The sequence below is a fragment of the Coregonus clupeaformis genome, chromosome 30 (assembly GCF_020615455.1).
Source record: "Coregonus clupeaformis isolate EN_2021a chromosome 30, ASM2061545v1, whole genome shotgun sequence".
Taxonomy (NCBI): Eukaryota; Metazoa; Chordata; class Actinopteri; order Salmoniformes; family Salmonidae; genus Coregonus; species Coregonus clupeaformis.
The window spans coordinates 50,100,556-50,117,793 of NC_059221.1; the positions used below are offsets into that span (position 1 = coordinate 50,100,556).

Sequence of the window (17,238 nt, forward strand, 5' to 3'; positions counted from 1 at the left end):
GGTTTTGATACTTACCAAATACTTTTAGACTTTTACTCAAGTAGTATTTTACTGGGTGATTTTCACTTTTACATTTTATATTAAGGTATATTTACTTTTATTCAAGTATGACAATTGGGTGTTTTTCCACCACTGATAAAAGGGACCGACCTTGTTCAGTAAATGCATTCATAATAGATTCCCATCATAAATGCTAACTTGGTGGGGGTGGTAGGATAATCATTGTTGTGTCTCAGGCCTCTGTTGAAAGATACATTTTATATTAATTAGATGCATGGAATTTTACATACTGGAATCATTAATTTAATTGTGTGTAGATTGTTTTGTGCAGAAAGATCGCCTCCTAGGTCCAATAATTAGGTAACCCGGAAGTTGGTTGGAGTTGTGAATCTTGAATGAGAAATGTCTTCGCAAAGATTCCAATTTCGCGCTTAGACCACTGTCATCGAGAAAAAAGTAAATAATTATTCTTAAAAAATGCAACAAACTTGTAAATATCACTCAGTCATATGTGTCATCTTACATTTCTATTTTTATAAGGCGATTCAGCAGCTAGTTCCTAGTATAATAGAGAAATATATCGCTTTGTTTGCACTGCATGCCATGTTGCTTACTAGCTAGCTCCTGTTAGCTAGTTAGCTTTAGCTCAAGTCTCTTGTGTTTTGTCCATCAGGACTGTTGTCACCATGAGTAAACGAAAGGTGAAAGAAACACACATGACAGTCGGCGAATGTATTTCTCAGGTTTGTATTCGTTTGTTTTTATAGAATATTTACATTGAACAGGCAACATACATTATCAATGCATTTGTTGGTGGTGGTGACCTTACCCAGATAACACATTAAGGTATGATGTCCCATGAACAACATTACTCACAAATACTTAAACTTGTAGGTTCAGGTGATATTGAGGGAGAGATTCTGTCATCAGAGACTTCCTGAAAAGCCAGTGGGAATGGAATCACAACACAAGTAGGTACCTTGGTGGTGCTGACCTACTAACTAAGGTTTTATAAATTGACAAACATGACACCGACTGTACTGTAGCAGATTGATTAATGTAAGGGTATAAGTTGGGTTTATTTGCCATGACACATGACAAGTGTGTTTTATGAGGGGTACACCACAGGTCATGTATCATGGCAATGTGCATTTTGGGGGGGGCTGAAAGTCTCAGCATAATAAGCTTAACTGTTCAGATTTTCAATTTCACACGGACCCTGTTGTTTATTATTTTGCTCCAGCTACACCTGTCATGTCTGTTTCTGTGTCTGTGCTGTCTAGTGTCACACTGTGGCAGCCACCGGCCGCGTTCAAAACAACTGGAAACTCAGAGAAATACGAGGTCAAATCATGACGTCAGTGATCTTCAGGTCGGAAAGTCGGAGCTCTAGAAAGAGGCCTGAGTTCCCGAGTTGGAATTACGAGTTGGATGACCGTTTAAATCGGGTTTTTTTCAGAGTTCCCATTTCTTTTGAACGCACTGAAGTCGGAAGTCAGAGATTTCCCATTTGCCAGTTGTTTTGAATGTGTCAACCGGCCAGGATATATACTGAGCTGCAGAGAGTAGGGCATTGTGGGTAACGGTCCTTGTGTTAATGTTCCAGACACCTGCTGGAGCTGCTGAGGAGGACAGCTGTCCACGGAGAGAGTAACTCTGTACTCATCGTTGGACCCAGGGGATCTGGGAAAACAATGGTATGGAATGCTAAGAGGCTAGCCTGGTCCCAGATCTGTTTGTGCTGTCTTGCCAACTCCTATAGTCATTACCTAGCCTGGTCCCAGATCTGTTTGTGCTATATAGCCAACTCCTATAGTCATTACCTAGCCTGGTCCCAGATCAGCCAACTCCTATTGTCGTCGTCATGCATGTTGACGTTCTTCTGTTTTCTCCAGCTCCTGAACTGTGTCTTGAGAGAGTTGCTGGAGGTGAAGGATGTCAATAAGAATGTGTTACCGGTCCACCTGAATGGTAGGTAGTAGGATGTCTGTGATTGTTTCTGTGTCTGTTTCTGTGTCTGTTAATTCTCTCCCAAACTCTTCTTCTCTGTCCTCTGTCTCTCTAGGTCTTTTACAGACTGATGATCGAATAGCGCTCAAAGAAATCACACGGCAGCTCAATCTGGAGAATGTTGTTGGAGACAAAGTGTTTGTAAGTAATGTAGACAGTAAGACGGTGTTTACAGAAGTTATGCTGTATGTTATGTTCCTTTGCAACTTAGAACTTGCTCTTTATTTGGTTGTTATTCTCAGGGTAGTTTTGCAGAAAACCTGGCCTTCCTTCTTGAGGCGTTGAAAAAAGGTAATCATTTCTGCACATTGCCCTCACTGTAATTTAGAAGAATCCTCCCATTTATGCTGATAGTATGTCTCTACAGTGTACTGTTCTGTCTTTGTCCCAGGTGATCGTAGCAGCAGTCGGCCTGTCCTCTTCATTCTGGATGAGTTTGACCTGTTTGCCCACCATAAGAACCAGACTCTGCTCTACAACCTCCTGGACGTCTCCCAGTCTGCCCAGGCTCCCGTCGCTGTGATCGGCCTCACCTGCAGACTGGTAAGGGCTCTTCTGCCTCAGTTTGAGTTCTGTTCTATCTAGTATTTAGACCTCAGGGACCAGTGATGAACTAGTTTTAGTTTCAAAAGGATAGATTTCAATCTAATTCTATTCTACTCAATTCTATTCTACTCTATTCTACTATATTGTACTCTATTCTATTCTACTCTACTCACAGGCGGCCTGTGGTACCTTAATTGGGGAGGAGGGGCTCTTAGTAATGACTGGAACGGAATTAATGGAATGGTATTGAACAAGAGAATGAAAGAGAAGAGAATCTGTTTGTGGCAAACCATGTGTTTGATACCATTCCGTTTACTCCATTCCAGCCATTATTATGAGCTGTCCTCCCCTCCGCAGCCTCCTGTGACTCTACTCAATTCTACTTTACCCTCTTCTCTTTCATTCTCTTCTCTGGTGATCACAACTGGTCTCGTCTCTGCTTGCTGCAGGATGTCCTGGAGCTGCTAGAGAAGAGGGTCAAGTCCAGGTTCAGCCACAGACAGATCCACCTGCTCAGCTCCCTGAGCTTCAGACAGTACCTGGACAACGTCCGCTCACAGCTCAGCCTGCCACAAGACTTCCCCGACACCAAGTTCTGTGAGGAGTGGAACGACGGCATCAAGGTGAGACCAGGCCAGTCCAGGACTGCAAACATTATTATACATTTTTTAAAATACTTGATTTGTGATGTGCTGTAGTTGGCTTTATCTGAAAGGCATTTTTCTTCTGACTCACGATGCCTCCGGACTCTCTCTCAGACGCTATGTGAAGACCAACCAGTGGTGGATGTCTTACAAAGACATTATAACTCCAGCAAAGACTTCCGCTCCTTGCACTTGTTGCTGGTAAGAGTTTGTATTTCTAGAACATGTCTGTAGTATTAAAGCAAAGAGTGGGAAAAAAAAAATCTGTATGTTGGTTTGTGTGTGTGGCCCCCTCTCTGCAGATGCTGGCTCTGAGCCGTGTGAGCGCATCTAAACCTGCCATCAAGCCCACTGATCTCTTGGAGGCCAGCAGAGTCTGTATGGTGGACTCTAAAGCAAACATACTTCATGGTAATTTAAAGCCTAAAGCCATTACTGGTATCACTTGCTGGAGCTAGGGTTGTTTTGAAGAACAAGACTGGGTAGAGCCCTGGAGCTAGGGTTGTTTTGAAGAACAAGACAGGGTAGAGCCCTGGAGCTAGGGTTGTTTTGAAGAACAAGACAGGGTAGAGCCCTGGAGCTAGAGTTGTTTTGAAGAACAAGACAGGGTAGAGCCCTGGAGCTAGGGTTGTTTGAAGAACAAGACAGGGTAGAGCCCTGGAGCTAGGGTTGTTTTGAAGAACAAGACAGAGTAGAGCCCTGGAGCTAGGGTTGTTTTGAAGAACAAGACAGGGTAGAGCCCTGGAGCTAGGGTTGTTTTGAAGAACAAGACAGGGTAGAGCCCTGGAGCTAGGGTTGTTTGAAGAACAAGACAGGGTAGAGCCCTGGAGCTAGGGTTGTTTTGAAGAACAAGACAGGGTAGAGCCCTGGAGCTAGGGTTGTTTTGAAGAACAAGACAGGGTAGAGCCCTGGAGCTAGGGTTGTTTTGAAGAACAAGACAGGGTAGAGCCCTGGAGCTAGGGTTGTTTTGAAGAACAAGACAGGGTAGAGCCCTGGAGCTAGGGTTGTTTTGAAGAACAAGACAGGGTAGAGCCCTGGAGCTAGGGTTGTTTTGAAGAACAAGACAGGGTAGAGCCCTGGAGCTAGGGTTGTTTTGAAGAACAAGACAGGGTAGAGCCCTGGAGCTAGGGTTGTTTTGAAGAACAAGACAGGGTAGAGCCCTGGAGCTAGGGTTGTTTTTAGAGCCCGCAGCTCACACATTCAGTGTTATTGGCCTCTAGTGAATGAGAATAGCCTGGTCAGTTTGAGAGGATTTCTTTGATAGACGTATGACCATTTTATAAAACATTGATAATTTTGCTTCGTTGTTCTTTCCAGGTCTGTCCATTCTTGAACTGTGCCTGATAATTGCCATGAAACACTTGAATGACATCTATGACGGAGAGCCGTTTAACTTCCAGATGGTTCACAATGGTAAGGAAAACAGTACGTAACAGCTGGTATGTGATTGTTGGGAATGACATACGTTTCTGTTAATATATATTTTATTTTTGTCAGAGTTCAAGAAATTCCTCCAGAGGAAATCCCATTCTATCCATAACTTTGACAAGCCAGTCGTCATAAAGGTGGGTCTGCATGACATTGTCTCAGTAGAATGACATCATCAGACATTTCCAATAGTATACTTCATAAAGATCCTATAAAGTTTTTGTAGATAATTCTCAAGTAAGTTTATTCCACAATGAAGAAGGGTGGATGTGTGCTGATCAATCCAAGATGGCGTAGCATTGCGGTCGTGTTTTTTTTCTGTGTCCTTGTGTAAATAGCCATTTTTTTTGTTTTTTGTCTATTTTGTATATATTTCTCAATTTTACTTTTCATTCTTTAACTAAATATAATTTCCTGCAACCCACCTCACTCAACGTGGAAAGGATTCTATTATTTCTTTATAACTTTTATCAAGAACCTTAAGCTGAAACCAGTCTAGCTGCAACCGAATGGCTTCTTGCTATTAGCCACCGTTAGCGTCTTCACCATTGTCCGTGGCCTACACTATCCACCAGCCAGCTCTAGCTCTAGCCTGGACAATTTGTCGGCCAGTCTGCACAGCGTGCTATCGACCCAGAGCATATCGGATTTTCTGCCGAAATCCCTGGACCCTAGCGCCGGATCATCGCAACCAGCTAGCTGCAACCAAATGGCTGTTGTTATTGGCTAATTACCATTGCCCCTTAGCAAGCACCAGTTAGCCTTGAGCTAGCCTCGAGCCAGGCCCATCTCCCAGCTATCTACCTCTGTCAACCGGACGGGACCTCCTAGTGTTGACACGTAGCCCCGCCGATCCAACACGACTGGTTTGCCGACGAAATCGTCTGAAGTGGTTTCAACAGGCTTCCCGTTACGACGTCGACCACGAAGATCCATCTGCTATCCCCGGCCCGCTAGCACACGTAAGCCGGGCCTCTTGCTCGCCAGTGCTGTAGCAGCCCCCGAACTACCTCCGAACTCTCCTATTGCTGTTCAACGGACCTTATGATAACTCAGCTATACAGCTGATGCCTGCTGGACTGTTCCTTTATACGGTTCCGCATCCTGTTTATGTTTATCCTCAGCCCAAACCTTGTCGCCATTACCAGCTGTTGTGTTAGCTCTCTCGAATAACACCTGTGCTTGCTTTATGCCTCTCTCCCATGTCAAAATGCCTTGCCTATTGCTGTTCCAGTTAGTTCTTATTATACAATTTCACTGTAGAACCCCAAGTCCCTCTCAAACTGCCTCAAATAGTTCCTTTGTTCCACCCCCCATACACGCCGAGACTGGCTCAATCGGTGCCTCCAGTGATGCTATCTCTTTCATTGTTACCCAACGCTTAGGTTTACCTCCACTGTACTCATATCCTTCCATATCCTTGTCTGTACATAATGCCCTGAATCTATTCTACAACGCCCGGAAATCTGCCCCTTTTTTTCTCTGTACCCAACGCACTAGAAGAAAAGTTCTTAAAGCCTTTAGCCGTATCCTTATTCTACTCCTCCTCTGTTCCTCTGGTGATGTAGAGGTTAACCCAGGCCGTGTAGCCCCCAGTATCACTCCTACTCCCCAGGCGTTATCATTTGTTGACTTCTGTAACTGTAAAAGCCTTGGTTTCTTGCACGTTAACATCCGAAGCCTCCTCCCTAAGTTTGAGTTAATCACTGCGTTAGCACACTCCCCCGTCTTATCTTAGCTCACTGGTCACCATAGCAACACCCACCCGTAGTCTGCGCTCCAGCAGGTATATCTCACTGGTCATCCCCAAAGCCAACACCTCCTTTGGCCGCCATTCCTTCCAGTTCTCTGCTGCCAATGACTGGAACGAACTGCAAAAATCTCTGAAGCTGGAGACTCTTATCTCCCTCACTAACTTTAGGCGTCAGTTGTCAGAGCAGCTTACCAATCACTGCACCTGTACACAGCCTATCTGTAATTAGCCCATCCAACTACCTCATCCCCATATTGTTATTTATTTTGCTAATTTGCACCCTAGTATCTCTATTTGCTCCTCATCTTTTGCACATCTAGCATTCCAGTGTTAATACGAAATTGTAACTATTTTGCACTATGGCTTATTTATTGCCTTACCTCCATAATTTACTACATTCGCACACACTGTATATATATTTTCTGTTGTAATTTTGACTTTATATTTTGTTTACCCCATATGTAACTCTGTGTTGTTGTTTTTATCGCACTGCTTTGCTTTATCTTGGCCAGGTCGCAGTTGTAAATGAGAACTTGTTCTCAATTGGCTTACCTGGTTAAATAAAGGTGAAATAAAAAAATAAAAAATGTTGATTTCCTTACATGAACTGTAACTTTGTAAAATCGGTGCATGTTGCGTTTATATTTTTGTTCAGTATATAATGCTGTATGTTGTCCCTGACTAAGGTGTATTATAATACATACAGTCTTGGCATACATGTGCCTATTGTATTATCTGATACTCAAGATTTATTCAACCCAACAACACTCTGTTCCAGGCGTTTGAGCACCTGCAGCAGTTGGAGCTGATTAAGTCTATGGACAGCTCCACAGCTAAGATCCAGAAGGAGTACCAGCTGATGAAACTCATGTTGGACCACAGCCAGATCATGGAGGCCCTGCAGAAATACCCACAATGCCCCACAGATGTCAAACAGTGGGCCTTGTCTGCCTTTGGTTAAAGGTACATATTCTTCTATATTGGGTCCAGAGGGGCAGTTTTGGATAACCAATGAAAGATATGGGACCGTGGCCTGGACCCTGTCCTCATGGACAGACAATGAATGACCTGACCAAAATGTTTCTGCCATGTGTACATTCCTTGTGTGTAAATATAAATATTTGGCTGTACTAATTGAATAAAGTCATGCAAAACAAAATCATCAGTGTACCAGTTCTTGGAACCTAAGAATTATTGAATGCCGCCATCTAGTGGTCTGTTTTGGAACAGATATTACTGGGTACAAAACAATTCACAGATGTCAGCAATGATGACGCATCACATCGAGCAGTCATTATGCTTTATGTCAGGGGGGAATAGCATACACTTTCTCTGTACACTATTTAACAACCAGGCATCTGAAATGAATGCCAAGACGAACGCATCATCATCAGTGTCAATGTTACTCAGAAAATAAAAATAAAATACTCCTAAACAGTAGTGTGTCAGTTTAATATTGTTTTGCATTAAATGTGTTTACCATACTAGAGGAGAGACGTAGCACTTTCACAGGTTCTGGGCTCTGGAAGACCAAAATCTCTTCATTTGGTGACGGTGACACCACCAGCGTACTGCACCTTTCACTCCTCTGTTAGGGAGCAGGACACTTCAGTTAACTGTAGAATCAACACTGACATCACTACCACGGAGGGTCTAGCTCAAAAGATAAGGTGTGTCTATTGGGCTGATGAAGGGCTGTCATTCAACAGTCAGTACCTGTTCCAATGAACATGACGTGGTAGTTTCTCCATCTACAGCTACCACTCGGTCGACCACAATCCTCAGAGAACATAGCTCCCCTCTGTAGAACCAGTAGACGCCCGGTCAGCGGAGGCAGTGCCCCCTGCATGAGGGGCCGGTCGCAGACATACGACAGGGTCTTGTCTAGGAGGTCCAGCCCGCCGTGCTGCGTTGGTCGTGCACTTTAACAACAGCACAACCAGAGAGATAATGACACATTTGAACCATGAGAGATGGGTCAAATATACAGTGAGTACTGTAGATTTCTAGTACATTATGGAGGAACTCTTGAAACGAATCACTGTGTACTGTAGCTAGCCCACAGGACGCTAGATACGTCAAACGTGACGTCATGTAGGTCAGGGCCACTGAGGGCCCAGGGGTCAGAGCCACAGGAAGATGTTTGGAGGTGGGGGTGCTGCGAGACTGGAGGGGCATATCTTTTTGTTGTTGCCCGCGCTACAGACGGCTTTATATCGGTTCGCTAATACAGGACTAGTAAAGGCCCAGTGCAATACTTTTGTAGATACAATATATATATATATTATGATTTTTCAGGGGGTGCTGCAGCACCCCTACTTCCCGCGGCTATGCCAGGGGTGAAATTATATTAAGTTGTTTGTTTACTCCTGTAAATTGATGATGGTGTTTCTTTACTAAATATACTGGTAACTAACTAACTTTCCAATTTTGTCTGTGACTTTATCCTATAATTTGACATGCACTGAAGAAATCCCAGTGAAACAGTGCCGTTGCATAGAGATTATGTATGATTTTCGGAAATTGTGCTGGAGTAATACAACATTCCACCAATAAACCCTAGGGAAAAAAACCATTATAGTTTGAATAGAATCCAAAACCTTTGGTCAATCCGACCAACACATTTCACAGTTTCGTGTTTATAGATAGACAGAGCATTGGTTAAATTATCGACTTCTTCCTGAGATAAACGTGAACTAAAAGGATTGTATCTATTCCTCCTACAGTACTAGCGATGGGTCGTTCGCGAAAGGATCTTTTTGGTGAACATCGGGAATCCCATCGGTGAAAGAGCCGTTCATTTGGCTCCCTGATTTACATACAGCTACTACTGTTTTTTTGTTGTTCTCAAAATAACTATTACCTGCAGATAAATTACAAAATAATTATCTAAAGAGAGATAACAATAAATAGTGGGGAGAGCGCGTCATTCTGGTCCACCCTAATTTTTGCAGTGCCTTAAAAAGAGATTAATAATTTATCCAGGTAAAAATGCATTTCAACGCGCATTTCACGATCTGACATAATGGTAGCCTACTTTTTGTGCACATTTTCCTTGGTTCTAGATCGATTTTTAAGCCTTTTGAACGAGGAACCATTTGGGAGCCGGTTCTTTTACGTGAACGGAGCCAATGAGCCTATTCACTGAAAAGACTCGGAATGCCCATCACTAGTGGCAAGTGCACTAAACTAATCTCAAAACAAACCTCGGAGGAATTCAAAATGACTCAAGCAATAGACACAAAAGTGGTGGCTTTGTGCAAGAAAGGAAAGGTATTTTTGACTATCAGTAAAACAAAAATATTGAGCTCACAAACTAGCTTCCTTGACCATGAAGCTGCATGTTTGCTAGCTAAGCTTGCTACAGCTAGCTAGCTAACAAGAGCTAACCAGACACGAATATACACAGGCACTTACATGAAGATGAAGTTACTACTTATTCACAAGTAAATTCTCTCCTTGTAACAACCATCTCAGAAAACAAAGTTGAAGAGTCAATGTCAGCTAGACTTTTAGGATGAGTAATGATGAATTTGGCTACTATCTAGCTATACTATTTCGGTCTGGTCAAGCCCGAGCCCGTTATTTGTCGTGTGAAGAGGTACGGGAAAGGTCTGTCCATCCGTGTCCTGAAATTGACATGGTAATTTTCAGATTTGTCCACTAGATGCCAGAACTGCAATAACTATTACAGAGCTTCTAGCAAAGATGGTCTGCTTCTAGTGAACTGTATGTATACAGGGACTCTAAATGTATACCTAATATTACAGCTATGACTACTGCATACCACCTAATATTACAGATATGACTACTGCATACCACCTAATATTACAGCTATGACTACTGCATACCACCTAATATTACAGATATGACTACTGCATACCACCTAATATTACAGATATGACTACTGCATACCTCCTAATATTACAGATATGATAGTGTCGGAAATCCCAGATCTAGGGCAAAAGCACTAGGAGCATTGTTCACATTGTGGAAGGCACCCCTGTTGCCTAGGGAGACTACAGCTATGACTACTGCATACACATATTTGCCTGTCATGTTGGCAAATATAAGCCACACCTTGCAAATAATCATTTAAAGCTGTAACAAAACATTTATGCACATGACTGGCTATTGGTTTTCTGTTCTAGGATGACAGCCGAGATGGCTTGGTCCAAATCAGAAAAAGAGACTTGGAGAGATTGACTACAGAGGTCATGCAGCTCCGAGAGTTCTTACCCAAAGTAGTGAACGGAGACCTGATTGAGATGCTGCAGAAAGCCCGTGCTGCAGAGACAAGTAAGCTGCCCTTGAAATGGCTCTACGCCGGTTGTTATCATACAAGTGGGCAGATGATGAATAACATGAATGTTGGTATTGGGAAGTAGCCTAAACAGTGAAAGGGAAAATCCTGTGTATGTGTGTTTGTGTGTGTGTGTGTGTGTGTGTGTGTGTGTGTAGTGAAGGAGCGCCTTGGTCAGGAACAGGAGCAACTGAGACAGGAGTGTCTGCACCTCCGCTCTCGCCTGGACGCAGCGCAGAGCGAGTGTCAGAAAGAGAGGGAGGTGAGAGATGGAGGGATATAAGAGAGGGAGGTGAGAGATGGAGGGATATTAGAGAGGGAGGGATATTAGAGAGGGAGGTGAGAGATGGAGGGATATTAGAGAAAGGAGATTAACTAAATGTGTGTTGAGTCTGTGGATTGGGTAATCTGTTTCCTAGGTAACATTGGGTGTGTCAGAGTATGTCTTAAGGCCTTACTAGTAGACCCAGAGAAGAAGATGGTTCCTGGAACAAGTGTGTGTGTGTGCATGCGTGTTAGTCTATCTGCTGCATGCCCCTGCAGGAGAAGCTGGTTCTGAGGGAGCAGCTATGGGAGAGTCGGGAGCAGCTGCAGCAGCAGGCGGAGTTCTGTACTGGGCTGGGGGCTGCCTCCTGCACCCTGCTATGGAGCACCTCCAGTAAGGAGGAGGCAGTCAAAGACATCCTGGCCGATGTGAGAGGCATTCATCTACAGACCGTACAAACCCTTTCACCCAATTCCAAATCAACCCCTAGTCGCTTATGCACCTGTGGAGATCTGAGAGGATTGGATAGGTATAACATTATGGCCAATAGCTTCATCACACCCTTTGATAGACTTGGTGGACTTTTCACTGTATTGCGCTGACACCTATCATATCATTTCAGATCCACAGAAGTACCAAGGACCTAGGGGTCAATTTAGGATTCAGCACTCATCTGCCTCTGATGCTTTCCACCAGTCCATGTCCTGGTTCTCTTTGAACTCCAGTCCATGGCCTGGTTCTCTTTGAACTCCAGTCCATGGCCTGGTTCTCTTTGAACTCCAGTCCATGGCCTGGTTCTCTTTGAACTCCAGTCCATGTCCTGGTTCTCGTTTGCTTTTATCCTTCCTTGTTCCTTAACTCCTCCCCTTTTCCTCTGGCCGACCTCTGACCCTGCCTCATTACTCTGATTGTAGGGTAAGCTGCAGTCCTTCCTGAGCGTGGCGGGCCAGACCCTGGAGAGCTTTGTCAAGTCTTTGGATGGGGAGGCCAAGGCCGAGCAGCAAGACTCCAACTCCCATGAGCACCAGTTTGTCCTGGCGCTGGCCGGAGTCGTCACCAGTGAGTATGCAACTATGCCAGCATGGCATGCCATCCAAACTGTCTATTGAATGTATTTTATAACCACAGTAATTACACTATCTCACTGTGAGTTATTCCAGTCTATGCTGTACTATATATCATATTCTGCATCGTATAATAAATAACGCACGCTGCTCAGCATTAACATCTTTAGCTCTCCAATTGGTGACCTCCCTGCTGCGTGATTGTCCACTCAGACGTGGCGGCGGTGACGTGTGGGCGGGACTACCTGTCCAGCTTCGCCCACGTCCTCTTGGAGACTCTGATGCAGCTGCTGGAGCTCCTTAAGCCTGGGGTCTTCCCCAAACTCAAAGTGTAAGACTGGAGGACTCCTTAATCACACACACACACACACGCTCTCCTCAGCGGTTATGTTGGCCGACCCAACACATACACACACATTAATACACACAGCCGTCTGAATCCAAATCAAATGATACCTGCAATAATAAATTAACTAGGCATTGTAGTTTTTCTGCAGGTGGATGAATGATGATGGTTATTGTAGTTTCTCTGCAGGTGGATGTGGATGACCATTGTAGTTTATCTGCAGGTGGATGCTGATGGTTGTTGTAGTTTATCTGCAAGTGGATGAATGATGATGGTTATTGTAGTTTCTCTGTGTTGCAGGTTGATGCTGATGGCTCTGTATAATGTCAGTATCAGTGTAAAGGGACTGAAGTATATCAGGGAGTTTCCAGGACTTCACTCTCTCATCTGGACCCTTTTGGAAGGTAAGAGGGGAGTGAGGCGTGGGCTTGTGTGTTTTGTATGTGTCGTTATAAAATGTGTGCATTCAAAAGCATTTGTTTGTTAATAAGGATCTATTATAGCCCACAATGGGGCTAATCGTCCAAGAGTCCAGTGTGTGTCGGACAGAGAGAGCCTGAATCAGAGGTCAGAGAGCTGGCATCAGTATGTTTAACTCAGATCAGTGAAGCAGGGCTCATTTGTTGTGGACAGTTAGGTGGATTAAGAATATCTCTCTTTCTCTCTCTCTCTCTCGCTCTCTCTCTCTCTCTCTCTCTCTCTCTCTCTCTCTCTCTCTCTCTCTCTCTCTCTCTCTCTCTCTCTCTCTCTCTCTCTCTCTCGCTCTCTCTCGTTCTCTCTCTCTCTTCTGTCCTCCTTTCTCCCTCTCTTGACCCATCTTCCCCTCCTGAGACGGGGACTCTGAGGTATGCCTCCACGCCCTGCGGCTGCTCCAGTCAGTGCTGCTGGAGGAGGCGGTGGCCCTGGTGGGGCCCGGGCTGCTGCTAGACGACCCCCTCATCCCCCTGGAGCGCATCCGCACGCTGGCCACCTCCAGCCGCCACCCGGCCCTGAGGCAGACGGCCCAGGAGACCCTGGATGACCTGGGCTCCCTCCGCGCCTCCTTCCTGGACCCCCACGGCACCTCCTCCTCTGACCAAGTACATGTATAAATACACCCAACCCAGTCAAACACACAGCACTAGCGACACGTCACACTCATGTGATGATGATGATGATGCTTTCATACGGTTCTCTGATGAGAGAGTTCTCTACTGAGGAGAGCTCCCATGGTGCACTGTGGAAGCTGGGTCCGAACTCTCTCCTCATTACGCGGTTCCATCGTGTCCCTTTCTCGCTTTTCCACCCGGTCCTCGGACTTTGTCAGGTTGGTTCCGGACCAGTAGAACCCCATAACTGTACATAAGGGCTTCATAACACATTCATACCCCATACATAGAACATACATACGCACTACAAAACTGTGTATGTCAACAGATTGTTGACACAATCCAAGGCAAGCATTACCTTTACTTGCCATATGTTATAGTCTGTTTGTTTAACGTATTTAGCTGCTGTTGACTTGGATCTGTTTCTACCAGTTAGCCTGTTGACCTAATACCAGCTAATACCATAGTCAGCCTCATGTTCTTATTTTGTTAGGTCAAGTACCTTGAGGTCAAGTAACAATGGAGGATCGGTTATTTGTGTGTGTTGTGTTTTACCATTGTTACAGACAATAAAAATGTTATTCAAAACTTTTCCCAAATGAACGTTCATTTATATGTAGCCTATTTTAACCAGGTTAGGAGAGGCTTGTGTGTGTGAATTTGTCTGACTGTCCTGTTCTCCCACCACCATATCCTGGACCACCTCACACGTGACTCCTCAACACCATCTACGTTTACATGTTAGCCATGTAGCAGACGCTCTTATCCAGAGTGACTTACAGTAGTGAGTGAATACATTTTCATACTTTTTCGTACTGGTCCCCCGTGGGAATCGAACCCATCCCCCTGGTGTTGCAAGCGCCATGCTCTACCAACTGAGCCCCCGTCTCCCAGATAAACAGAGATTATGACGTAGAGATTGGCCTGGTCATTAGGAGTCTCCTAAAGTGGATAAGCCTTTCAGTGTCTGAGGGGATGACACTGAGTAAGCTGACTCGGCACGTGGACACCAGGCTGTATGGTATTGAAGCAAGTAAGACTCTGTGTACATATACAGTCAAGCCTCAGTTTGTTGAGTTGCAGTCCATTTCAAAGTCACAAACATTTCCATATTCTGACCCGACCTCCATTCCCAACGTGATTGTATCTCTGAGGTGCTACTGTACTGTACACATAAGATGAGAGGGCTAAAAGACTGGGCTGGATTCTGTCCGCTAAGGATCTTTGCTAATAATAGTAATTTGCAAATCCTCTCACAAACCAACACGAACTTGCTTACACTCAGAAGAGAGGTGTGTTGCCAATACCTTGCTAACTTGTAGAAAATGTATGTGTCAGAGCATGTGAAGCGATACAGCAGAGGTGTAACTTGGTTTTGTAGTTACAAAAATAAGGAAGAACATTTTTGGTGTCTTGTTTGATCTTTTAGAACGTGGAAGTCCATCGTTCCAATGGCCTCCAAAGGACATGGCGACACCGACTCAGGACAGTTACCCCCGGCCCCAGCTTACTCCAAAGAGGTACCGCCTGGTCACAATGCTGTGTACCCAGCGCCCACCGTGGTGCCACCACCCCCAAGCTGCCTGACACCTTCAGCCCCACCGGTTCATATGATGATGCCTGCCTCCCTCGTACCACACAATGTTGTCTACCCCGCGCCCACGAACCCTGGTTTCACACCTCCCGGATACGTGACCCCTTCCGCTCCTCCGATGATGCCTGCCCCTCTTGGACACCCTAATGTTGTCTACCCCGTGCCTACAAACCCCGGATTCCCACCCCCAGGCTACGTGCCCCTTCCGGTGCCTCCGATGATGCCTGCCCCTTTCGGACACCCTAATGCTGTCTACCCCGCGCCCCCGAACCCCGGAGTCCCGCCAGTACCCCCAGGCTACGTGCCCCCTCCGGTCCCCGCGATGATGCCTGCCCCTCCGCCTGATCTCCGACCCACCGGCTGCCCCCCAGGACTGGAATACCTGATTCAAATCGACCAGCTTCTCGTCCATCAGACTTTTCATCTGGCCGAACTGCTTGGTTGGGAGGTTAGAAATTCCTACAATGTGAAGAACAGCATCGGGCAACAAGTGTTTCTCGCGGAAGAGGAGAACAACTGCTGCACCCTACAGTGCTTTGGTCCCAGCCGACCTTTCACCTTTCACATCCAGGACAACCTGGGGCAGGAGGTGCTGACCCTGACGCGCCCTCTTGCGTGCAGCTACTGCTGCTTCCCCTGCTGCCTGCAAGACCTGGAGGTGCAGAGTCCCCCCGGTATTCCAATAGGGTATGTGGTGCAGGAGTGTCACCCGTTCCTGCCCAAACTCACTGTGCTGAACGAGAGGAGACAGCCTCAGCTGAGGATCAAAGGGCCGCTGTTTTTCTGTAGTTGTTGCAGAGACGTCACATTTGAGGTAAAGACTCTGGATGACTCAATGTCGATAGGACACATCAATAAGCAGTGGTCCGGCTTCCTGCGAGAAGCCTACACAGACGCGGATAATTTTGGAATCGTGTTCCCAATGGACCTGGATGTGAAGATGAAGGCTGTGCTGCTGGGAGCCTGCTTCCTGATCGATTTCCTGTATTTTGAGGAACGGAAAGGAGACAAGAAACATTGATGAACTTTTGCTCTGTGGCAACTATCCTTAGTGGACTGTGAAGAACTCCCAGAAGGATTACACATCAAAATTATTTTAGACTAGACCTACAGTTGACCTACAATAAAGTTGTGGGTGATGGACGTCCTACTGAACAGGGGTCAGCATGTCAAAATCAACAATTCCAAATCCCTCTCATTGTGTATATCTAAAGGTGCTCCCAAAGGGACAGTTCTCTCATTGTGTATATCTAACGGTGCTTCTTAAAGGGACAGTTATCTCATTGTGTATATCTAACGGTGCTCCCAAAGGGACAGTTCTCTCATTGTGTATATCTAACGGTGCTCCCAAGGGGACAGTTATCTCATTGTGTATATCTAACATTGCTCCCCAAGGGACAGTCCTCTCCCCAGTGTATTTTCCATCTTAAACAACTTCCTACTTCTCAGCATCAACAAAAACACTACAAGGCTACAAGGTCCCGGGGTTCAGTAACAACAAAACGACTACAAGGCTACAAGGTCCCGGGGTTCAGTAACAACAAAACGACTACAATGCTACAAGGTCCCGGGGTTCAGTAATAAAACGACTACAAGGCTACAAGGTCCCGGGGTTCAGTAACAAAACGACTACAAGGCTACAAGGTCCCGGGGTTCAGTAACAAAACGACTACAAGGCTACAAGGTCCCGGGGTTCAGTAACAAAACGACTACAAGGCTACAAGGTCCCGGGGTTCAGTAACAACAAAACGACTACAAGGCTACAAGGTCCCGGGGTTCAGTAATAAAACGACTACAAGGCTACAAGGTCCCGGGGTTCAGTAATAAAACGACTACAAGGCTACAAGGTCCTGGGGTTCAGTAACACAACTACTACAAGGCTACAAGGTCCCGGGGTTCAGTAACAACAGAAGCAGGGCAAGCTTCATCCTTACGCCCATCATCCTATTGAATAGTGGGACAAAGGACACAATTTACATTATCTGTCCGGACAGTAGGCTATGCATGTCACAGGGTACTGTGTGAATGTCTGTGTTCACTTTGTATTGCATTGCATTATATTATGTTGAATTATAGTGTATTGGATTTGTGTACTTTCTTTGTGTTATATATATACAGTAGAATTCCAATGCAAATGGGCAATAAAGTATATTGTATCATACAATGTCAATGCAACATTAACATAACAACAAAATGT

General features: G+C 45.3%; 3 protein-coding genes across 3 annotated transcripts; all 3 read left to right on the plus strand.

The window, feature by feature from the left end:
• Positions 1-346: 346 nt before the first annotated feature.
• orc4 (origin recognition complex, subunit 4) lies at positions 347-7,540 on the plus strand. The gene is made up of 14 exons (XM_041885081.2): positions 347-456; positions 674-743; positions 895-971; positions 1,607-1,697; positions 1,896-1,971; positions 2,066-2,151; positions 2,253-2,301; positions 2,402-2,553; positions 3,006-3,179; positions 3,315-3,401; positions 3,503-3,611; positions 4,518-4,613; positions 4,698-4,765; positions 7,160-7,540. The coding sequence occupies exons 2-14, from the start codon at positions 687-689 to the stop codon at positions 7,340-7,342; spliced, it is 1,305 nt and encodes a 434-aa protein (XP_041741015.2). The 5' UTR covers positions 347-456; positions 674-686; the 3' UTR covers positions 7,343-7,540.
• Positions 7,541-9,493: 1,953 nt separating this feature from the next.
• On the plus strand, positions 9,494-13,739 carry LOC121573041 (heat shock transcription factor 2 binding protein). The gene is made up of 8 exons (XM_041885079.1): positions 9,494-9,654; positions 10,533-10,680; positions 10,843-10,946; positions 11,228-11,377; positions 11,864-12,008; positions 12,227-12,344; positions 12,660-12,763; positions 13,191-13,739. The coding sequence occupies exons 1-8, from the start codon at positions 9,541-9,543 to the stop codon at positions 13,448-13,450; spliced, it is 1,143 nt and encodes a 380-aa protein (XP_041741013.1). The 5' UTR covers positions 9,494-9,540; the 3' UTR covers positions 13,451-13,739.
• A 1,390-nt stretch (positions 13,740-15,129) lies between these two features.
• LOC121573040 (phospholipid scramblase 2-like) lies at positions 15,130-16,062 on the plus strand. Its single transcript, XM_041885078.1, has one exon. The coding sequence runs from the start codon at positions 15,160-15,162 to the stop codon at positions 16,060-16,062; it is 903 nt and encodes a 300-aa protein (XP_041741012.1). The 5' UTR covers positions 15,130-15,159.
• The last annotated feature ends 1,176 nt before the right edge of the window (positions 16,063-17,238 follow it).